Source organism: Arachis duranensis, chromosome 3 (genome assembly GCF_000817695.3).
Source record: "Arachis duranensis cultivar V14167 chromosome 3, aradu.V14167.gnm2.J7QH, whole genome shotgun sequence".
Taxonomy (NCBI): Eukaryota; Viridiplantae; Streptophyta; class Magnoliopsida; order Fabales; family Fabaceae; genus Arachis; species Arachis duranensis.
In genome coordinates this window covers 124706927-124731672 of record NC_029774.3, presented here as the reverse complement: position 1 = coordinate 124731672, position 24746 = coordinate 124706927, and the positions used below count along the sequence as shown (strand labels likewise).

Here is a 24746-nt window from a genome sequence, read left to right as displayed (position 1 = left end):
TGACCTTTCCAATAATGCATTTAGTGGTGAGATACCAAGTTCTTTGGGAGGCCTCACAAGCCTGAACTACCTGTAAGTTGCAATTTTCCTTTCTTGATGTGAAGATTGTGGATTTTGATGATGACTCTTGACATTCTATCTCTGATGGTCATTTAAATTTGCGGTATGTACGTGTCAGGCGGTTGAACAATAACAGCCTTACCGGAGGATGCCCTCAGTCTCTTAGTAACATTGAAGGTCTAACACTTGTGTAGGTTTCTTTGTGCTATTAACCCCTTTTTCTTCAGTTATATCTGTCGCAATATTTAACAATATCTATGGCATGTTAACTATTTGGTCCAATCTATGTAGGGACCTCTCTTATAACAATTTGAGTGGTTCTTTGCCAAGAGTAACAGCAAGAACATTCAAGTAAGACCATTTTATTTTTGTAGTCTTTTGTTCTATAGACAAGCTTGATGCAAAAAGTGATGTATCAATATCTTGCTCAATTTTAACTTTCAGGATTGAGGGTAACCCGTTAATATGTGGTCCAAAAGCAAATAACTGTTCTAATGTGTTGCCAGAACCACTTTCCTTCCCTCCAGATGCTCTAACAGGTACCAGTGGCATGCATTCCCCCTTAAACTGTGTATTCAACTTTCAAATTAATTATTTCTAACAATTTCATGACATGTTGGAACATGGGGGTTGTCTGTTGTCCAGCTCAATCAGACTCTAGCAACAAAAGCCATCGTGTTGCAGTTGCTTTTGGTGCGAGTTTCGGTTCTGCTTTTATCATTGTAATTATTGTTGTGTTTCTCGTTTGGCGGCGATACAGACAGAATCAGCAGATATTCTTTGATGTTAGCGGTTAGTCTTTTCTTCATCTTCCCCATTGAAAATGTTTTAATGAACATTACATTGTAGTTGAATATAGAATTTGATCATGAATACGCGCAAAATCCAAATGCAACCCTGATGTGATATTAATGAGATACCATATCAGGAAATCATGCATTTTGAGAGTCCTGGTATCCATAATATCTTTTTTTTTATTAGGTTTGAACTTAATTTTATAAGCATGATTAGTGTTCTGATATTTTCTTTAGTTCTTCTGTGTGGTATTCAATGTACTTTCTTTGTTACTTGTCAGAGCAATACGACCCTGAGGTGCGCCTTGGTCATTTGAAGAGGTATTCATTCAAAGAGCTTAGAGCCGCAACAGACCATTTCAGTTCAAAGAATATTTTAGGAAAGGGTGGCTTTGGAATAGTCTACAAAGGGTGCTTGAATGATGGAACAATTGTGGCAGTTAAAAGGTTGAAGGATTACAATGCTGCTGGTGGTGAGATCCAATTTCAGACAGAGGTTGAGACAATAAGTTTGGCTGTGCACCGGAATCTTCTGCGTCTCAGTGGATTTTGCAGTACTCAGAATGAAAGGCTCCTTGTTTATCCTTATATGTCCAATGGCAGTGTAGCCTCTAAATTAAAAGGTTAGCTACTTAGCCTCCATGATGGAACACTGCTGTTTCTATTTTGTTTCTTGTATGCTAAGCAATGATATTTTCAGCTTCTAGTTGCTGAAGAATACACTCCTATCTTCAACACTCATTACTTAATCCTGGCTTTGGTTTCGGATTTGATAACAGATCATGTTCATGGTCGGCCAGCCTTAGATTGGGTGAGGAGGAAGAGAATAGCGATAGGTACAGCAAGGGGGTTGGTTTATTTGCATGAACAATGTGATCCGAAAATTATTCATCGTGATGTCAAAGCAGCCAATATATTGCTAGATGAAGATTTCGAAGCAGTTGTTGGCGATTTTGGTTTGGCTAAGCTTCTGGATCACAGAGATACTCATGTGACAACTGCTGTCCGCGGAACTGTCGGCCATATTGCTCCAGAGTACTTATCAACAGGTCAGTCATCAGAGAAGACTGATGTGTTTGGGTTTGGAATCTTGCTTCTTGAGCTAATCACAGGCCATAAGGCTGTAGATTTCGGGCGAGCAGCAAACCAGAAGGGCGTCATGCTTGATTGGGTAACCCTCATTCTTCTCATTGCTTCCCCTTCAAGTTAGCATTTGGTGAGTAAATTACAATCCTTGTGTTTATTATGAGCTTTCAGGTTAAGAAGCTCCACCAAGATGGAAGATTAAGCCAAATGGTGGACAAAGATCTAAGAGGAAGTTTTGATTTGCTTGAGTTGGAAGAAATGGTTCAGGTAGCATTATTATGCACACAATTCAAGCCTTCGCATCGCCCGAAGATGTCAGAAGCATTGAAGATGTTGGAAGGTGATGGATTAGCTGAGAGATGGGAGGCCTCACAGTCACACAAGATTGAAACACCAAGGCTCCGATCTAGTAATAGTGAAAATAACCCTCAAAGATATTCAGATTTCATAGAAGAATCTTCACTCATATTAGAAGCTATGGAGCTTTCTGGCCCAAGGTGACAACAAATCATCTTGGCTTTCCACTATATATAGATGTAGTTTCAACGGTTAAAGAAAAAACACAACATTATTATATATGTATTTGGTGTCTAATGTCAATAGCTATGAATATGATTGCTTGTATTCTTCTGTAAAAAGTTCTTTAAAAGAAAAGTAAGGAAACTCATGCATTGTAGTTGGTTCAAAAGAATTTTGAATCAACGGTGGAGAATTCTAGTTTTTTTGGTATCGAAACGGAACCGGAGCCCAAATTAAGTTAGCATATAAAACGCAAGAATCCTTCATCTCCTTTTTTTTGTACAGTGAGTGACACCTATTCCGTTATTTCCCTTCTTGGTTGTGAATTGGGCTATTTTACATTTTTGTCACAGTTGTGCTAGTTCTGTCCAATGCAATTTAAGGCCCAAATTTTCTTAAATGGGTACACTATAGCCCAAAAGGAAAGCTCAATAGTTGGGCTAGTTTTTTTTTTAATTAAGAAACCATCTGTGGAGCAGTGGAACTAACCAGCTAGCCGCTAGTGGCCTTCGGGTGAAGGCGTGAAGCGGCGAATTCCAACGTAGTCAAATATGAAGCCACGTGGCAGAACTTCACTACATTAAACTGCAGAGCTGGAATATGTCTGCGGATCGTGTCGCCGCATTGATTAACCGCCAGGGATTCACTACAACGCAACGCAAAGGGTCCCACTACCCCCATTGAAAAAAAAGCTAACCTGCATCTCAGTAACGCTGTGCTCCTCTGCACTCTCATGAATCATGATTTATCACGCTCACCCATGACGAAGCACTCTCCTACCTACCCCATGTGCTCCACGCGTCTTAATCACAGCGGCGAGTGAATGCGGTGCTGCCCCACACAACCTCACGGGGAACACCACCACCACATGCACTTTTACTTACACTATCACTTGCTCCTTTACACGTGCCACGTGGCATCCATCTCTTTTACTACTACGCTTTTGCAAACAACACCTTTACAAAACTGTCCCTCCATTTTATTTCATTTGCCGGAATGATTTAGGTTGAAAAACTAATGTCTTCTTTTTTTAAGAGATATTTGAACTCTGATCTTTTAGACGAGTACGAAGAGGTTATCCTATTTAAGCTATAATTTATTGATAAAACTAATGTCTTCTTTCATGAGATAAATTCTAAACATTCATTATCTGGATAGGAATGAACTGAATTATTTATTACTTCAACTCATATTTCTCAAAAAATAGATTCTACTCTAAATCTCTAATAGTTCCAGATAAATTAAATACATGTGTAGTTAGTTATACGACAAAAGAAAAGTGACAAATTCTAATTTTATTCATTGTTACCAGGCTGTAAATAGTGTCCAAGTTAAGATGTTAGGATATTAAGTTCGTATTTGTGATTGTGTAGATAAAGTGCTAAACAAGTTTGATGATAAGTCAAGACCAAAAAAAAAGTTTGATGATAAGTTAAATCTGATTCAGCCAGTAATTGGAGTTGGGAAGATTTCAAAACACTAGTGGTTTAGAAAAATAGAAATGATTTGAAAATATTAAATAAATAAACTTTGAAGATATTAAGCCAATGAATTATATATCATCTAAAAGATTCTGAATTCGAATTTTCTTATTTTCGATTAAAAAAAAAAAACTCTGAAAGGATTAAGAGCATGATTTCATTGATAACGTTTGAAAACCGGATTTTTCTAACTCTGTTTAACCACTAAAAATTGAATTCGAAATTACCTAAGAAGAGGCCATTCAATTCTTTTTTAGGGTAAAAACAATTAGCAGGACAACTTGCACTTTTTGTGCATATATAGTGCATAGTTTGCTATAAGAAAACAACAATGCTCATCTGAAATCTCAATCACAGGTGTTCGAACATTTTTGTTTTTTCTTTTCTTTTTCTTTTGGGGGGGACCTAAATGACATAGTGTTACTATTAACAAGTATAGGTAATTCTACGGCCAATTTTTTTCTCGTCAAATAAATAAATATATTTGAAATGATAAAAATTGTCGGTCACTTTGAACTTATATCCCAAAATGGAAAATCCTCTGCACATTTATTTAAGTCAAAACAATTTAATCATATTATCTTGCATCCCAAACAGTAATCTCTATCCAAGTATTTTTTTTTTTCAAAAAAAAAGAAATTAAGAATTTTGAATAATAATTAGAAAAAAAAAAGAAGTTTACAGTTTTGAATTTATTTGTTTATTTAATTATTCTTGTATTTTGGCACTTGTTCCATGCCTTGGATTAATGACTCATTGGGACAGAAGAAAAGGGCATGCATGTTGTTCTTCTTCTCCATCTCCATGAACAACACCAAGAGGATTTCTTCATTCTCTGAGTCTTTTCTTTCCCACAGGAGAAAAGTGTTTGCTGGTTTTGGTTTAGTTGTTGCATCTTCTCTTTTCATAATCTCATTGTTCTTCTTCCTCGGTACTAATAACTCGGTTCCCAAGGTTGAACATGTCTTTGTTCCACCGTTTTATGACACTTATTATTCTTCACCTTGTAACAATCACTTCCACCCTTCTAATAATGTTTCTCATCATGAAACTTCAACTTTAGCAAGTGTTTCTGTTCATGTGAAGAACAATAGCACTATTTTGGTGAATTCTACTACTAATGAGAATAATAGAAACAACAATGCAACCTTGCATGCACATGATGAGGAAAGAGTAATTTCAAGGAAAACTGCAGGTGGTGGGAATTCATCTAGGATCTCCAAAGATTCAAACTTTCATGATGGAGGAATAAGGGTTGTTACAAATTATTCAAGTGTTTCTGGGGAAGGGAATAACAATGGGACAGAAATGAAAAGTTCTTCAAGTTTAATTATAAGTAGTCCTAATAATGTGGGGTATGAGCAAAGCAAGAAGAATGTAACTGGCATTATTCATGATGGTTTGTATGAGAATTGTAACATATTTGGTGGGAAGTGGGTAAGGGATGATTCAAAGCCTTACTATCCATTAGGTTCTTGTCCCTTCATTGACAGAGATTTTGACTGTCACAGTAATAAGAGGCCTGATTCTGAGTATGTCAAGTGGAAGTGGAAGCCAAATGGGTGTCACATTCCAAGGTATTTATTAATTTTCACTATTTAGAACATATTAATATCTTTTATAAGATATCATTGGTTAAGTATTGATGATTGATATACACTCATATGACAGTTTGAATGCAAGTGATTTTCTGGAGAGGCTTAGAGGACAGAGGTTGGTTTTTGTGGGAGATTCCCTTAACAGGAACATGTGGGAGTCCCTTGTATGCATCCTTCGCCAAAGCATAAAAAACAAGGCACGTGTTTTTGAGATCTCGGGAAAAAGGGAATTTAAGAAGAAAGGTGTCTATGCTTTTAGATTTGAGGCAAGCAAGCTTCTTCCATATATATAACTATTATTTTTTATTCAATTGAATTTAACATAACTCAATTTATTGGTGTGTGTTGTTCATGTTAGGATTATAATTGCTCGGTGGATTTTGTTATGTCACCATTCATTGTTCAAGAGTCAACTCTCAAAGGCAAGAATGGGACATTTGAGACACTGAGGCTGGATTTGATGGACCAAACAACTAAAAAGTATGAGGATGCTGATATCATAGTCTTCAACACAGGACATTGGTGGACCCATGAGAAAACATCTAAAGGGTCAGTTCATCATCATAAGAATCTAGCTAGTTGCTCCAATATTCTTCATACATTGATTCATGAGTATATACCATAATTCCCTTTTCAGAGAAGATTACTATCAAGAAGGGAACCATGTATACCCAAGACTTAAGGCTTTGGATGCATACAAGAGGGCTTTGACCACTTGGGCTACATGGGTTGACCGACACATTGATCCTAATCAAACCCGGGTTTTCTTCAGGGGATACTCAACTACACATTTCTGGTATCACTCTTTTCTACTTAGCTTCCATTCATTTATGTTATTATGTATATGATTAATTAACAGTACTGTGTGGACTTTTCTTCAGTGTTCAAAAACTGTAGCAACCATTTTATTGCATATATGTCAAAATAACACAATTGGCCCTTCAACTTACATCAAAACTCAATTTGTAAACTCTTAATCATGAGAGTTCACTGGCTCATTTGAGAGTTTGACAGCCTTAATTAATATTTTGAACTTGCATGGATGGCTTTGATTCAAAATTCTAAGACATTTCTTCAGGGGAGGGCAATGGAACTCAGGAGGACAGTGCCACAAAGAAACTGAGCCAATATTCAATGAAACTTACTTGCAAAAGTATCCTTCAAAGATGAGGGTTGTGGAGTATGTTATCCATAACATGAAGACACCAGTTGTGTACATGAACATTAGCAGGCTTACTGATTACAGAAAAGATGGGCATCCTTCCATATATAGAAAGGATTATAAACCATCAACAACAGATCAGAACAACTCTCTATTTGAAGATTGCAGCCATTGGTGTTTACCAGGAGTGCCAGATACTTGGAATGAATTACTATATGTTTCTCTCTTAAAAGATGGAAGGGGAACTTGGAAAACTTGATGATCTTCCACTATTTTACTAATTTCAAGAGGGTTTTATGCCCACTGTGCATTTGCAAGTTGGGATTTAGGGAGCTTGTGTTTTGGGGAATGTTTTTACATTTTTGGAAACTTTTTGAGAATTTTATGAAAATTCTCGAAAATGTAAAAACATTCTGCGAACCACATGCCCCAATAAGAGAAATGGAAGAACCGGAAAGCCGGAAGAGTAATCGCTTCAATATTCCAACTCGCAATCGCGACCAAGAGAATGGCCACCCGGCACACGTATATCATCAGCTCAAACAACTCGAATGTCTAATTCTGAGTTTTTTCCACTAGAAATGTTGTTCATATATAAGGTTGTATTGAGTTAGCTATATATAGTTTGATTGAGTGACAAGATTGTGTATAGGCTTTTTACAAATTACACTCATCTAGCTACAAGGACATGCCATTATACCTTGGATGGCACATCATTTTCAAATTTTTTAGCTGTTATTTTCAGTATCTTATGACAGATTTGGTTGCAGACAATAATGAAGAATCAAATTTTGTGTAAAAGGGTGTTGTTTTTTTTAAGTAATTACTGAGGTAGAAGCTGTCCTAAGGGAACTGGGAATTGATAATCCATTGAAGTGTTAAACCAATAAGGGGCTAAATAGGCATCTAGATCTTGGAAACCAACAATTTCAACATGTTCCCCATTGGAAGGTCAAGAAATTGTTGGATAATTAACTTCAACAATGAAACATCAGATGAAAACTTTTATTGAATGTAAGGCCATAAGTCCATAACACAAGAAGCATACATACACGCATGAAAAAGGGAAAAGAAAAAGAAAAAAAAAAAGAGACAGACACAAACATTTACCTACCTACATACTCATCTGCAGAAACTGAAGAGCTAGTAGCTTCTCAAAGGAGGAACATCTTCTTAGGTTATTAAATTCTAATTGAAGAAGAAGAACTAACTAGTACAGAATTGAATTGATTGATACATAGCCATATAAGGACCCTTCTATATGTATATATAGGAGTGTCCATTAGTGCCTTCTTGTGACTTGCCGGTTTGCCAAGGCTGTACCCAAATTAAAGCTTCTGATACATATAAAACTTTGGAGCTGGAGAATGATTTAATTTCCCTCTGCTACATAGTATAAGGCCTTAGGCAAACTGTGTTGAAAGTGGAGTAGAAGTGTGAAGAATCTACACAATATCCTCCATGTATGCTTCTCTTTCAAGAGCCATGGGTAGATTCTTCCCAACAAAGCTGCTCCATCATTCAAGTGATCCTTCTTCTCTATAGAGAACGCTACTTAGTAGAGAAGTTATTATTTTGCAGCCATTGCCTTAATAAATAACTTCTCATGACAACTAACTCTTCATCAGTAGTCATCAGTAGTGCTATCATCTATTCATTATCCAAATGCCTTAACTTTTTTTCTTTCCCTCGAATAAATAGTCAAATTCGTCTCTAAAAAATCACTTAGTTCTCTAAATTGGTCCCCAAAATTTTTTTAACCAAATTCGTAGTTCAAAAATTTTAATTTAATCATGTTGATCATGTTGATCCTTCAGTCACTTCTTTTGTCGATGACATATATCAAAATATTCTAATGTGACACATTAACTAATATCACAATAAATTGCTATTAACATGATAAGTTTATTAAATGTTAGGGATCAGCAACTTTTGTAATTTGTAGTTATCAAGTAGCCATCAATAATATTTTTAATGGTGTGAGATTTCATCCAATGGTGTAGAATTATTCACTTTTCTTTTGATAGTTATATGTTCGCTAAAATTTAATAAAGTTGCTAGTCCCTGTACTTTTTCATTTTATTAAATCAAAACTTAATTGAGGGAGGACTTTGAAGTATTAAAATTCTTCAATTTGAATTAATTTGATCTAACTTTATAAATTTATTATGTTATCCACTAATTAAGATTATTAGATATGTGTTATAATATCACTTGACGTGCTATATTAACACATTTTTTATGCCATCAGTCAAAATATGACGAAAAAACCATCATGATTAACTCAAATTTAACCATTTGTTCTTTTTTTTCCCTCGTACCAATGAAAAGTAATAGTTGCAATTGGAAAAGCATGTACACAGTGATACTAACCAAATTTAAATTAAAGAAAAAATTTTAGAAAGAGCAGTTTTTAGTAATTTTAGTCACTATTTAATCAGTATAAATATTAAATTATTTTTAATAAATAAATTTTGTTAATTTATTTAATGTACTACTGTATGTACAATATTAAAATAAATACACACATGTAGTCAAAATTATATAATGATTATATATTTGATTTTATCAATTATCATGATAATCTTAACCTAATTAATTACCTAACTTGTTGAATCCCATCCATTATTTGACTCTATTTCACACTAGACCTACCATAATTATTGTTCCATTTTTCACAACTTTTTTTAATCAAATGGAATGAAGTGTTAATATCCCTACCCTAATTTTGATAGTCCCATTCTTCATCTTCTACTTAGGCCTATATGAATAGCCATCTAGCTACTTGTGTCCATAACGACTTACATAGATAAAAACCCTAGGTAATATTACCTTCCCTCATAGGCAATTCAGGGAATTTAATAACATGATAGTCATGTTAAATTTCCAAAAAAGAGAGTATATCCACTTATGATATAATTATTTCGTACCATTAAATGATGTGACTATTCAATATATATATATTAGTGATTTATTATTAAATGATATTATATCAATAAAAATAATTTTTTTATATTAATTACATAAATAATTATTTAAAATAATAAATATAATTAAATAAATATATAAAATAATTTATATTAACTACATCAAAATTAAATTTCTTTATTTGTATAATAATAAGCTTTAAAACATGTGTACCGACCACATCTCTTCTTTTTCTTTTTTCTTTTTTCTTTTTTCTTTTTCATTTGTGCTTGACTTTTGATTATTGGAGGGTTCTCGTGACGCATCAGTGAATCCACTAGCGGATTCTCATCTATCCCTCACTTTTTGCTTTCAATATGTATCATCCACTAATCCCCTTCCTTCTCATCACCCATGCCACCAAGGCTATCCTTTTTAATTTCTTTTATAAAATAATTTATTTTTTCAATGAATTTTGTTAATATTTATCTTAAACATACATTTTAAAATATTGAAAAATTAATAAAAACTATTAAAGATAATTCTTTTACACTTCAATACACTCAATACATAAAAGTTTTTAAACAAATGTATTATCATATTTTTAAAATATGTTCTTGTGAACTATGAGACTATTACTAATTGTGTCGATTATTTTGTGCTAGCAAAAATAGAGAAATAGATATTATTATTCTTTAATTGATAATGTTTTATTTTATTATAAGTCATTGCAAATTATTTTCACAATAATTCTGTTTCCATCATTATAAAAACAAAATAAGAATGATGAAGAATAATTAAAAGAAGAAATCACAAAAGTGATAATATCAATCCCGGCATAGCTATCCTACAATAGCTAGGTCACTTTTGTTTTCTTCACTTTTGTACTTTGCAACGCGTGTCCAAAACTCCAAATACCTTGCTTTTAATTGAACTAATAATTAGCTATTAATCTTTTGAGTAATGGTACACATCTAATAATAAAAATAAACTAAATTAAATAATAAAATTTAAAATAATATTAGTTATAATTATTAATTATTATTATATTAAATTAATTTAGTTAGATTTTGTTAACAAATAATTCAGATGCATAACATTATTTTAATCCATTATTATACTTGCAATTGCCTTTTTTTTCATAATTTTCTAGTAAACATACACTTGAATTATTTCTTAAGAGTTAAGAAATGTTTAATCGAATGCTAGAATCTTTAATCTACATAACTAATGAATTTATATATATGAATCAATATCGTTTATATTTATAATTTTTTAAAGTTTATACATATAAATTGTTAAAATCTATGTTAAAAAAATAATTAAAGACAATAATTTTTAAAATACTAAAAATTACCCACCTTAAGAATTTTTCAATAATTATTCCATTCAAATATACATACTAATTTGTTTCAAGAATATTTTTAATTTATCGTTTTAATTTAAAAATGTACATACTAATTTGTTTTTAAAATATTTTTTATTTAATTATTTATAATAATAAAATTTATTAGATATTTATTTATTTGATATAAATATTAAAACTAAAAGTGATAGAAAAACTAACTTAACTAATAAAACTAATTTTTTAAAACTTAAAATAATACAAATTAATTATAAACTAAAATATCAAATTTAAAATTTATTGAGAATTAATTTAAGTGTTTACTTTTCGCTTTTAAAAATAGATGCTTTACATTATTATCGAGTGGCTAATTTTTTTTATATTGGTTAAATACATGTGTAATATATTGATATTGGAAGATTAGGTATTTTTTTATATGGTGTTTTATTTAAATCGGACGGTCCGATTTATTTGAAGAAAAAAATAAACTACAAATTGGAAGGTCCGATTTGCTTGAAGAAGAAAATAAATATCAAATCAGAGGGTCTGATTTGTATTTTTTTTAATTTGTTAAAATGAAAATCAGACGGTCCGATTTCAACATTAAAATTTTTTTTATTTTTGAAATTATAAATCGGACCGTCTGATTAGAATTTTTAACTTTTTTTATTTTTTTCCAAACTCAAAACGGAGGGTCCGTTTTCTGCTGACACCATATATATGAAAAACATCTCTCTTCTCCACAGTGTTGTATTACTACATTCTCTTCTTCGTATCAAAAATAAAAAGCGTCATCAAGCAAGCAGTGAACAAAAATCTCCTTTTATATTATCCTATAATAATAAAAGTATGACATTTATATCAGGAGTATTAAAAACGCTTTTTAATTTGAATATGGAAGGAAAGGAGGTGTTGGACTCGTATATGGAGAGTAGAGGTGCTTTATCTCGTTGTGGAATCAGAGGAACCAGAATTTAGATTTTGCAAGTTGTGTTCCTGAAAACGGACGATCTGAGTTGCGTTTTGCTCAATAATTTAGCCAGAACAAGTAAAACGGAGGGTTCGAATTGCGTGTTTCAAATTTCAAATTCCATCATGTACAAATCGGATCATGCGATTTGTGAAGCAAAATTTCATTTCTAAAAAATTCGCATGGTCTGAGTTGTTCTACCTTTGGCTCAGAAAAATCTGTCCTACATTTTTATCTTGTATGCCATAACTCCACATCTGAGAATAGCACACCCAAGTCTTCCATGTCCATAAAATAGAGCCTATTACAATTATTTGTTAAGAATATAAGAAAAAGAAATTATGTATTTGGTGCTGTTGGAAGTTTTAAAGCTTATCAACAATTACTCGTTAGCATAACCTATATATAACTATATCAACAGTAACAAACTAATCTGAGTTGGTCGAGTCGTCCGCTTAAATAAGTGTTAGAGTTCAAATTTTATTTTGTGTATGTAGAGTAAGTTATTGGCCAGTGACAGACTCTTAAATAAAACTTCAATTCGTGACAAATTAGTCCTTAACCTATCGAATTAGGACAACAAAAAAAACTATATCAACATTAACCAATAACTTAAACTTGAATTGGAGTACAGTTTCTCACTTCTTTTACCTTTTTTCTTCGCCTTGCTTCTTCTTTAAGAAAACAAACAAAATTGTTATTGCCTTTAAGTTCCCTTTTAGAAGCTAATCTTTTTTTTTTAAGTATTATTATATTGTAGCCACTTACAATATGTAGATTGTAGATGCCAAGAACTAAAGCCTATTATTTTTCTTTGTATGGAGATAGAGGGTAATCTACTAGTTTTATCAACGTGTCTTTTTGAACATAATTTAAATGTGAAAATAAAAAAGCTAAGATATCGAAATGTTATCATATATATTAAAATCTAACAATAATAAAATAAATATCGATCCAACATTTAATTTAATATTTAATTCCTATACAATGCTAAGATAAAACAACAACCCCGTTTAACACTTTGTGAGAGGAAAAAAAAAAACAAGATTATTTGTCTTTGAGTTACAATTATTTATATCAACTTTGTTGTTGTATTCATGATTTGAAAATCATTATGGCCTACCATATACAAATGCGGAAATATTAATGAGATAGTATTTAAAGTTTTTTATATAATATAATATTTATAATTTTATACATATAATATTTATAATTATATAATTATTTTAGTGATAATTAATAAATATTAAATAAAATAATTTTAATTTTTTTCCAAACATTTATTGATACGAATGAAAGCGTGCCACCAAATAGGGGTGTATTAGTAATACTAACATATGATGAGTTGGTTCCAATTAGCAATAATCAGCAATCAAAGTTTGGGTCCCTTTGTAATCCGAAATTTCCAAGTTTTACGGTGAGTTCTGTTTGATTTGCTTTTCAAATTTGGTTGATTACTATTGCTAAAGGAGCCATCATCATCACAGTAATTATAAACGTGTCCCTCCACCTTCCACATGTCATAGCAAATTAGCAAGGCTTAGACCAAGTAGTTACACGTTTTTTTTTTTTTTTCCAACTTTTTATATAATAGAAATATTTAAATTTAAACTGATCTAAATTAAACTGTCTATTCAATTCAATTTAAATTAAAAATCGATTAAAATCGTATTAATTCGGATTTGATTGTATTATATTTTTTGCAAACTGTTGGATCGGATCGGATTTTGGATCTAATTTTTATAACCGATCCAATTTAATCCAAACCGTACAATGTGCTATAATATTATTATTTTATTATTATATTTATAATTATACTTATAACATGTTCAATTTTTTATATATTTTTATATTATTCATATATTATTATTATTTAATAAATATTTTATGTTTAAAATGTTATTTATATATTTATTTTAAATAACCTATCATTTATTTTTATTGTTATGTTATTGTTGACTTTTTAAGATATTGTTGAGACTTGTTATGTCATTGTTGATTATTTAAAATTTGATGTTGAGACTTGTTATATGTATTTAATTTTTTTAATTTATAAACCATAAATCCAATCAAATCCAAACCGCTTAAAATTGGATCGAATTAGATCGGATCAGATTTTTTTTAGAAAGCATCATATTCAAACCGCACCGCAAATAAAATTAGTGTTCAGATCGGATAAATTTTTTACTCAAAACCGCATCGCAAACATTCCTATTACATAATGTGAAGCACATGTACATTATGTAATTTTTTAGCTATTAATTATATCATTATTGTTAGAAATAAATTATTTATATATTTCTTTTTATAAATTTAAGTTTTTAAAATAAATAGTATCATAACAAAATATCAAGTATATAACCAAAAAAATAGAATTTAAATTGTTGATTTTCAAAAGAAAAAATTTTAGTATAAAACATATAAAAAATTGATAAACAGGTTTATACTGACAAATTATATGATAACAATTACATATGTATAAAAAATAATACAATAGAATAATTTAGTTTTGTTATACTTATATAGTTCTTAATTATAATACTCATGGTTATACGGTGGGTTATGAATTTCAATTAAAATACGGGTTTTATTTTATTTGATATTGATGATAAGGCTCACATAAGTACTTAAAAATTAAAATATAAGTTGCAAATTTATGAGGTTTTAGCCTCTCTCTATGTCTCACTCTACAAAGCCAAAGTTTTTTTGTCAGAGTTTTCCCTTCAGGTGAGAAGGAAAGTTTTGGTGATGAGTTCTACTGTGTCTTTGTTATGATGTTTAAATTGTCTTACTTCTTTTTTAAAATAAAAAATAAAATATTTAAAATAGTAACTTAAGTACAAAATGATAGACACTATAACATTTACCAAGTTTTGTTTGGTTTTTTTTTCTTTGGTCAGGAGTTTGGCTCTGGTTTGGAAAACTATTGAAAAGCACTTTAAATAACTGATTGAAGAAGCCCACAATACCTGACCAAAAGTTTAGAAGCCCATCATAGAACTACTAGTGGGCCTTTTTGGGCTCTTATTCTCCAATTCTTGACAAATTCTTTAGATGATTTTATGACCAAAACACAAACCGCAAGATCAGTGTTTCTTTATCGACTTACTGTTGGAAAAATTCTGTCACCAACAAAATTAAAAAGAAAAAGAAGGAAAATAATATGTTTGAAGGAAAATGTTAGAATTTCTCTTCAATAATCAGAGCGAACAAGTATAAACAATTAATTTTTAATTAGTTAATATTTTTAATTTATCATAAAATTATTTTTTTATTTTTTATTTTTTGGAAGATGTGGAATTTAGAGTTGGATAAAGTATTATTTTGCTACATAATATTTGACCTACGTTCTAATTTATTTCTTAATATTTTAAATATTTTATTTTAGTTTCAAAAAATTTTAAACATTTTATTTTAGTTTAAAAAAGTTTTAAATGAATTCAATATTATCCCACGATTAAATTTGACATGAACAATTAGTATACTAAAAAAAAGTCAATAACATTTGTTTTTAGTACGTAAATAAGATTGACCTACTAACTAACGATCACTAACATAAATGTTTTTTTTTTAATTCTTGAGAGTTAATGATTAATTATTAGGATGTGGAAAATTTTCTTTTACAAGAAAATTGAGAAGAGATTGTTACTAAGAAAGTTTTGGTTTTGTTTTTTAAATACGTAAAAAAAATATATGACTTAAAAATAAACATTGTTAATGTCCATGTCATTTATTCCATTAATTATTAGTGTCAAATTTAATATTAGGATAATATTGGATCTATTTGATTTTTTTAGACAAAAATAAGACGTTTAAAATGTTAGAGGTCAAATTAAAACTTGACTCAAACATTAGAGACCAAAATAGTATTTTATCTATTTAAAATTTAAAATTTATAGCTTAGAGTTTAAGATAAAATTTAGGATTAAGGATCATTGGTGGTGATGATAGATGAAAGTGTAGTATTAAAAAAAAAAGAAAAAAAAGTGAAAATGATACAAAGGTAATTTCAAAATAAAAATGGTGAATGAGTTTACTTTTTTTTTATATCTTGTTTAATAGTTAGTTGAGACTTACTCTAAATACTGAGTGATGTTGGTTGTTATCATGTTTGTTTTCTAGTAGAGCTTTTTACATTAGGTTGGGAACAAGACATATAATATATTTTTCAAAATTAATGAACGCATATAAAATATTAGTCACCAAATTAGTTATTATATATTTATATATGAATATTTATATTGTTTAAATTATTTTTAATATTTATTTTATATTCTAACATATATTTTATATAATTGAATAATTTAGTAGCTAATTTTTAGTTTACATATAATATAATTGTATATAGTAAAATATTTTTACACAAAATTAAATTAGAAGTGTTATTAATTTACGGATATATTTATTAAACTTAACAAGTGAATTTTATCAGAATCAGTGAGCAGACATGGGGTCTTCACAAACATTTAAGTGAGCTGAAGAGTTGCACGTTTTTAGATGAAAATTCATAGGACATCATAATATATTCTGTTCCTTTCTTTTCGTTTCTTTCCTAATAATATTATCATCTACTTATTTTTACTTTCTAATTTTTCCATGGTATAAAATCTCCAACTGATTACTTTGTCGTCTCCGGGGAAAAGAAAATTAAATAAATAACATAAATTATGTTCCCTGGGGTACTTTTCTGGTGATATAGATGAGTATGTTGCTTTCAATTACTTTTCCTCCTCCTTTAAGCATCTTTGAAGAAAATAATTAATATCATATAAATGAAGTAAATAGAAGGTTAATCATAGTAGCGATCCAAAGTAGTAATGTTCTTTATTTAGGGTCAAAAAAGCAATAAATAATATTAGGTGATGAAAAGCTATAAGTTAAAAATGTGTTAGCAGCATAAATCAGAGTGGTAGTGGCCATTTTAAGTTTGGGATTATATTCTGTCACTAATTGTATAAATTAATGTTGGTGGTAGGTCAGATATATAGATATTGATGATATCGGCTAATATATTTTCTTGACTAAGTTGGTGACAGCGATAAGAACTCGCATTAAAGCCCGTCATTGTTGGATTGTATTTGTATTCTTTCAAAGATTATCACTTTATCATGTAATAATGTAGGAACCACTCATATAAAGAATTTTAAAACGTATTTTTTTAAAGACGTTCTTAATAATTAAAATTTAATTTATATAATCGATTAAATTGTCTTATGTTTGTCAAAAATAAATTAAACAAATCGATTTAACCGAAAAATCAATAAATTAAATCTTAAATTGATCCAAATTAATATTTTTTATAAAAATAACTACAATATCCTTATTATAGAAAATGACTTAAAATATTTTTATTATATATATATTTTAAAAAATTCTAAATTTTAACCCTTCTTTTTTCTCTATGCCAAGCCACCTTTCAAGTTGTTAGCCAGTTTCTTCAGTAGGGACTAAATGTCATGGAGATATGACATCTAATATAAATACATAAAAAGTATTCCAAATACAACCAGCTTGTGAATCATCTTTTCAGACTCAAATGCTTAAACTTCTCGTAATTTTATCACTTGATATCCTTTACTAAAAGATAAGAAAACAAATGCAACAATGCTAAATCAGAACAAACTAGGTATGAGAGGAGAAGTTACCATCCCAGCTGTTTTCCTATGTTCATCATTTTGATATGAATCAACAGCATATGCTTCAAGATATTCGATTCTTCTCCTGATTTTCTCGTCATCCATCCATGAAAATTTAGGAGGTTTATCTTGTGAAGCCATTGATTTTGCCGAGACCAGCAATTTTAAAAACTCCTGAAGTTCTTTCTCAGCAGCCTCCTTTGCAAGCTTGCTACGGATGAGGTCCTCAACCTGCCTTTTCAGAAAAAGGATTTTTAAGAAATATTAGCGCATGCAGGCATCTCAGAATAACTAGTAAAACAAACCAAAATATTATACAACACTGCCTCTTACACTAGAAAGCACCATCTTCCTAATTCACAGTTTAATGAATCAGTACTTTAAATGATTTACAAATCACAAGGGAAAAAAAGACCATTTATAAGGTTTGTTTGAGCGCCATTCTCGAAAAAGATCAGATTGTTTGGCGCCATTCTCAAAAAAATATCTTTTACAAAAGTAAAAGTGATTTTATATTTGGGTATCTCTTAAAAATATCTTTTTATCTATCAATTATGTTTGGATAAAATAAGATAAAAGTACTTTTTGTTCATTTATTATGTGAAAAATATCTTTTTTTTAAATCTTAAAAAAAAGATGTAAATTGTAATTTCTCAAAAAATATGTTTTTTTTATTTTTTAGTGCTTTTACTATTAGAAATTTGCCAAAAACACAAAAAAAAATATATTTTTCATTGAAAAAATATCTTTTATATTGATTTAATAGCGCCCAAGCAAGCACATTGTGAAGAATGACTCATAAATAAAATAGAAGATAAATTTCTTACTAATTGTCTTTTAATTGTATTGAAAAGAATATTGTTAAAAAATTTGACACAAATTTTATTATCGATGAGTTGGCAAGGGCTTCTTTGAGATTTGGGAAAAGATTTTTTGAGTCCTGCTACACATCCAAACAATTTTAGATCCAAGTCATTTAGTTTACACTGCGAGTTTCGTCTTCTTTTTTTTCTTTTTCCTCCTCCTCCTTCTTCTTCTCCTTCTCCTTTTTCTTCATCTTTTTTTTTATTATCGTCATCATCACCACCACCACCACCGTACCACCACATCCATCTCCTCTTCTTCCTTCTCCTCTTCCTCCTCCTCCTTCTGTTTCTTTTTTTATTTGAATTTCTTTGATCTCCTCCTTCCTTTTTTTTCTTCCTCCTTTATCATCATTATTGTCAACACCAACAGCACCAATATTTTGCTAACTTTTTTATTGATTTTGATTCTCTGTGGTGATCGAATGAACCGAAAATATTATCAAAACGAAACCATTGTATAATACCAAATGAATCAAAAATGGTCCATTATATAAATTTGAATTCAGAAATACTTGCGTCTCGAATGAACCGAAAATATTATCAAAATAAAATCATTGTATAATACCAAATGAATCGAAAATTGTCTATTATATAAATTTGAATTCAGAAACACTTGCATCTCGAATGAACCGAAAATTAGCTCAAAACGAAACCATTGTATAATACAAAATTAACTGAAAATTGTCCATTATATAAATTCAAATTTAATGATAACGATAATGAATAAGAGGTGTTGTTGGTGACGACGGTAACAAAATTGAAAAAAAAGAGAAAGAGAAGAAGAAGACGTAGCATTCGAAATGAAGAAGAAGAATAAGGAGTGTAACGGAGGAAAGAAACCGGGAAAAGAAATGCGTAACTCAAATCACTTGGATGAACTTGGATGTAAAATTGCTTGAATGTGGAAAATTATTTTGTATTTTTAAAATTTCTTTAATATTTTTAAAATTATACCATCACCAATTTTAAATAACAACTCAATTACAAAATAATTCTATTATACTTAAAATATTAATTTTAATTAAATTAAAGTAACCCAAATTACTATTATAATTAATAACTAAATTAAAATATCATTCAATTAAAAAATAACATATCATAAAGGATAAGTTATATGTTAATTTAAAAAAAATTAAATAAAAATTAACATATTTAATTTGTGTAAAAAGTACTCTTGTATTTTTCTTTTTGTCCCTAATATTTTAGATAGAATTAACAAATAATTTTAGTATAAATTAAAAATATTTAGAGACAAAATTAAATAAACTTAAATATTATGAATCTTAAAAAATAATCACAAAATGATATGAATAAAAAGTATTTTTTACCTCTTTTATAAAAAAAATTTACAAAACATATATTAAAATGACTTAGTCAAGGAATTGGCTTATTTAATTTATCCGATTAAATAAGTATTGAGAATTTGTATTCTATTATGTGTATGCAGTAATTCATTCACTACAACAATTTTAGCAGATAGCGGCAAAAATTTAGCGGCAGTTTTTCACCAACTGCTGCTATATTTCAATCAGGCTTGTATTTAGCGGTGTTTTTTCGAAAACTGCCGCTATATGTACTATCAGGTGAGTTGTTGTTTTACATTTTGCAGCGACTTTGTTTAAACCGTCGCAAATAGAGGTGGCAACGGGGCGGGTAGGGGCGGGTTTTTGCTCTACCCGACCCCGCCCTGCCCTACAAAAAACCCGCATCAAACCCGCCCCGCCCTACCCGCGGGTTGTAAAATGTTAAACCCTAACCCGCCCCTGCGGGTACCCGCCCTGCTCCTATCCGCCCCTATAATTATTAAATCCAACAAATAAAATTAAATTTTAAAAATTATATAACCACCATTTACATACATAATATAAATTAAAGTAAAAATTTATATATGATATAATATTATTAATCATTTTACTAATTATTTTATATATGTTACATATATTATATATTAAAAACATATTGTAGGGGCGGGTTCAACCTAAACCCGACCCCGCCCAAAAACCCGCCCCGTTAAAACCCGCCCCGGTGCGGGGGCAGGTAATTACCCGCCCCGAGCGGGTAGGAGCGGGGTGGGTACCCGCGGGTTCGGGTAGTGTTGCCACCCCTAGCCGCAAAATGCATTTGACCACATATTGCAATGTTTTTTTTAGTAATAACCATCTGGGTATAATCTAGTTAAGTAAACACTATTATCTTAAGCTACATATGTTTAAATCATTATTACTTAAACTCATAACACTTTTTTTACATTCGTTTTACGTAAAAAAATTCACAAGTTAAATAAACTATATATATTAACTCATGTAAACAAATTTACCAATAAGATTTTCTTGTTTACTTTATTGGCATTTAAATTTGCATTGATGCAAAAGAAGAAAATAAAATCATACTCTGGACAAATTAATAATTATAAATATTTTTTATAAAATATTAAAAATAATAATTAAAATTATTTTCTACAAGTCATTAAAAATTCAAAACATTTATTTTAATGATTTGTTGAACATTTATTAAAATAAAAGATTTAATTTTTTTTAATAACAATCTTAACTTGTATTCTTAGATATAAGAATTCATAACAACTAAATTCAAAATTAATTAATGTTTTATTAAAATTAAATATTAAATAGAATAAAAATATTTTTATATAAAAACCAATCAATTATCTGCATATTATTGTGGTTAATAGATTCAATAATACTAACTGACCAACAAAATATAATGTTTTTGGCAAATATTTGATTAATTTTAAATATTAAAGACTAAATTCTAAATCTTAATAAATATTTTTAGAAAATATTTGATTTTTAATATTATTAAAAATTATTTATAATTATTATTTTTTTATTTATGATTGAATATACTCTTTATTGAATTCATTATGGATATTATTAAATGTACTCTTTATTGTACTCTTTATATATGCTTGGATCATATATAAATAGATGTAAATTAATTTGATCTATTATGGTCCAAAATTAATTCGAAGCAGACAAATTTGAATTACTAGGGACGTCCTAGCGTGTGTAATTCGAATCACCATGATTCGAACCACCTTAAGACTACATATGCAAACTTAATTCAAATTGGACAAATTCGAATTACAAGCATTACTACTAATTCGAACCGGACTAATTCGAATTAGTGTTAGTTTGTCTAATTCAAATGAGACTGATTCGAATTACATAAGAATGTGCTTTTGGGAGATCTTGGTAATATTTTTCAATTTTGGTAGAATTGTGTAATTTGATCTTCCATTTAATTTAATTGTGCATTTTACCCAATATATAAGGTGCCTATAATAATTATGATCAGATATATAAAATATACAACAAATATCTGTGTGGCAATCAAATGTGTTCATATGATATATATAATTATTAGCGCTATATACATCGAAGAGACATTTGGCTTGGTGGTAACATGACATTGTTAAAGCTTTTTGATATTCTATAGTGATCCACACGTTGTGGGTCTAATGGTGGAAGCGCGGGTTTAACGATTGAGTCGGTTGGACCACCGGACGGTCCGATCCGACTCTAATAACTATGAATGAAAATACTAAAATTTGGCGACGGTTTAAATAAAACCGACGTTATCCGTTTAGCCGCGCCCCATTTTCTGGCGTTTCATTAAATTACCGCAAAATATTTTGCAGCAGTTCAAAACCGCCGCTAAACGGCTCCAGCAATCGCCGCTAAGTGCCGCTTTTGTTGTAGTGATTGTCCAATAACAAATCCTTAAATAAAGTTTAAATTTGTGACGAATTAGTCTGTAACTAAAACGACTGGAGTGATACCATAAAAAATAAAAAATATAAATTATTATTAATGCATAATCTTTCTACGTACCCAATAATAACTATTTATAATTTTGAAAGAGATCATTTTGTTATATGATATTTAAAAAAATTACAAAAAAACTCTGAAATGGAACTAAGAGGTGAAATTATTCAATGTAATAATAAAATTTTGCTTCATTTTTCCAATGGATTTTTTCATATATAAAATAAAATAATTAATTATTTTTTTAGAAAAGATTTTTCAGCTTTATTTTTAAGGATATAATATTTTTTTGGGAATAACAGCAAGTTCGCCGCACCCCCTAGCGAACTCTATAATTTATATAGAGTTCGCCTTACATGATGAGTTTGGAAATAAAAGCAAGCCTATTGGAGATATGATCAAGTAGCTACAATTTCTCTGTTTATTTTCTTTCTCACTATTAATATTGTCGCTATAATGTTAGGAAATCCATTATTATCCATTCATTACGATGGTGAAATAGTGTATGATGAAGAAGGTTCAATTATTTTTAGATTAGACCAACCGATAATTACCTATATGACACTGGAGGTCAATAGTTTAACAGCTTTGAAGAATGTGATATTGCATTCCGTCGGACAGCAAGAATCTAAAAGGGTGAAAAATTTACTACAGATATCCGACCGAAATAGACGGCAATTTGTTTTATAAAAGGTATATTACAGTTGTATTGTCTTTGTCTTTGTTACTAGTATATTAAACCATGGTTGCGAGCGATATTTCTATTGTTTTGAATTAAGTATCAGTTGCACGACGACGAGGACGTACGGCTTATAAGGTCGTGTCACAACCGATGGACCAATATTCATCTGTTGGAATTATACGTGTTTCTTGTTGACTTCGGTAGCCGAGGATCATCTGCAGATACTGTCGATGATAGTCCGGCGAGTGGAGTTGTTAGATGAACTATCAGAAGGATAATGGTGGATCTGAATATGCTACCTGAGGGTAGTCAAGATGGGTTTAATGTTGAAGTTTGTACGGTCTTGAAAGTCATGATGGTTCTGCTATCAGAAATTCGATGATGGAACAGTATGAAGTCAACCCCGATTATGGAGACGATGTTGACGAAGAACCACCCGAAATCTCTAATGATGGTGACGAGGAAGAGGAGATGAACTACTACGGTGACACACAGATTGCTCTGACACAGCCTACCATTTCTCGACCATATGACCGGCCAGATCATTTCGAATTGGTTGTTAACCCAGGGAGGTCCTGAAGAAGACCCAAGCAACGAGTTTGAGGTTGGGAACAAGGAATAAGTCATGTTGGCAGTTAAGCATTACAGCATCAGGAGGGATGCGGAGTACAAAATAGTAGAGAGTGACCATTTGAGGTACAATGCACGATGTATCCAGTTCGGACCCGGTTGTAATTGGAGCATACTCATATCATATCACCGAAAGCAAGAAAGGTGGGAGGTTAGGAGATACACTGGTCCTCATACTTGCATGCAAACTTTGGTGGGGCAAGATCATCATAGGTTGGATTCGAAGGTGATTGCGCAACACATTTTCACGATGGTCAAGGCCGATCCAACAATCAACATCAGGGTTCTACAAGGAGGTGTGGAGAATCACTTTGGTTACAAGGCATTCTACAGAAAGGTTTGGCTTGCAAAATAGAGAGTCATCGCTACAATATATGGCGATTGGGAGGAGTCATACAACGAGCTTCCTCATTGGTTATTCGCTATGTAGATGTACTTGCCAGGTAAGATTTATTTCCAATGTAGTTATTTGCTATTAAATAATTCAACCGTGTACAAAAAGCCCACTAATGTATGTCTATTTAGGTACTTGGGTGCAACTAATGACACAGCCCTGGCCTGCCTCCACCGACACTGTGATGTTTCGTCGGGTCTTTTGGACGTTTCCACCGTGTGTTGAGGCCTTCAAGCATTACAAGCCACTTATCTCCATTGATGGCACCCACCTATATGGTAAATACGGTGGAACTTTGTTGATGGCCATAGCGCAAGATGAAAATGCAAACATTCTGCCAATTGCATTTGCAGTTGTTGAGGGTGAGACAAAGGAGGCGTGGTTGTTCTTTCTTTCGTACCTACGATAGCATGTTACACCACAACCAGGGGTGTTAGTGATTTTAGATAGACACAAGTCCATTGATGGAGCACTGAATGCCAAAGGGAGTTTATAGAAACTGCCTCATGCCTTCCAAGCGTTTTCTACAAGACACATTGCAGCCAACTTCATGACCCACTTTAGGAACAAAGACTTGAAGAAGGTTCTTATTAATACAGCGTACTCAAAGTTGCATCGTGAGTTTGCTCATTATTATGGCCGTCTGACAGGCGAAAACGTAGCTATTACAAACTAGCTTAAAGAAATGTCACGGTCACAGTGGGCACAGTATGCTGATGAAGGCCGTTGATTTGGTCATATGACGATCAATATCTCCAAGTGCATTAATGCTATTATGAAGGGTTTCCACAATTTGCCAATCACAGCTCTTGTTAAGTCAAGTTATTTTTG

The 24746-nt window shown here is 30.8% G+C and overlaps 3 protein-coding genes across 5 annotated transcripts in view; all 3 read left to right on the top strand.

The window, feature by feature from the left end:
• The window catches only part of LOC107481348 (protein NSP-INTERACTING KINASE 3), a gene marked incomplete in the record, with an annotated part of 3621 nt that extends 856 nt beyond the window's left edge, over positions 1-2765 (top strand). Inside the window, 8 exon segments of the mRNA XM_016101629.3 lie at positions 1-72; positions 179-250; positions 352-411; positions 505-599; positions 706-852; positions 1136-1477; positions 1634-2025; positions 2112-2765. Coding sequence (XP_015957115.1) covers positions 1-72; positions 179-250; positions 352-411; positions 505-599; positions 706-852; positions 1136-1477; positions 1634-2025; positions 2112-2441 — 1510 coding nt within the window.
• A 1872-nt stretch (positions 2766-4637) lies between these two features.
• Positions 4638-7636, top strand: LOC107481349 (protein trichome birefringence-like 2). Of its 3 annotated transcripts, none has more exons than XM_052258615.1 (5): positions 4638-5517; positions 5612-5735; positions 5897-6087; positions 6176-6334; positions 6617-7636. In XM_052258615.1, the coding sequence occupies exons 1-5, from the start codon at positions 4676-4678 to the stop codon at positions 6957-6959; spliced, it is 1659 nt and encodes a 552-aa protein (XP_052114575.1). In that variant the 5' UTR covers positions 4638-4675; the 3' UTR covers positions 6960-7636. The 3 variants fall into 3 exon arrangements, with proteins under 3 accessions (XP_052114575.1, XP_015957116.1, XP_015957117.1); XM_016101630.3 differs by having other exon boundaries at positions 5612-5804; positions 6617-7633; XM_016101631.3 differs by having other exon boundaries at positions 5612-5804; positions 6605-6738.
• Positions 7637-23516: 15880 nt separating this feature from the next.
• LOC107481139 (uncharacterized) lies at positions 23517-24324 on the top strand. The gene is made up of 3 exons (XM_016101352.1): positions 23517-23858; positions 23952-23964; positions 24047-24324. The coding sequence occupies exons 1-3, from the start codon at positions 23517-23519 to the stop codon at positions 24322-24324; spliced, it is 633 nt and encodes a 210-aa protein (XP_015956838.1).
• The last annotated feature ends 422 nt before the right edge of the window (positions 24325-24746 follow it).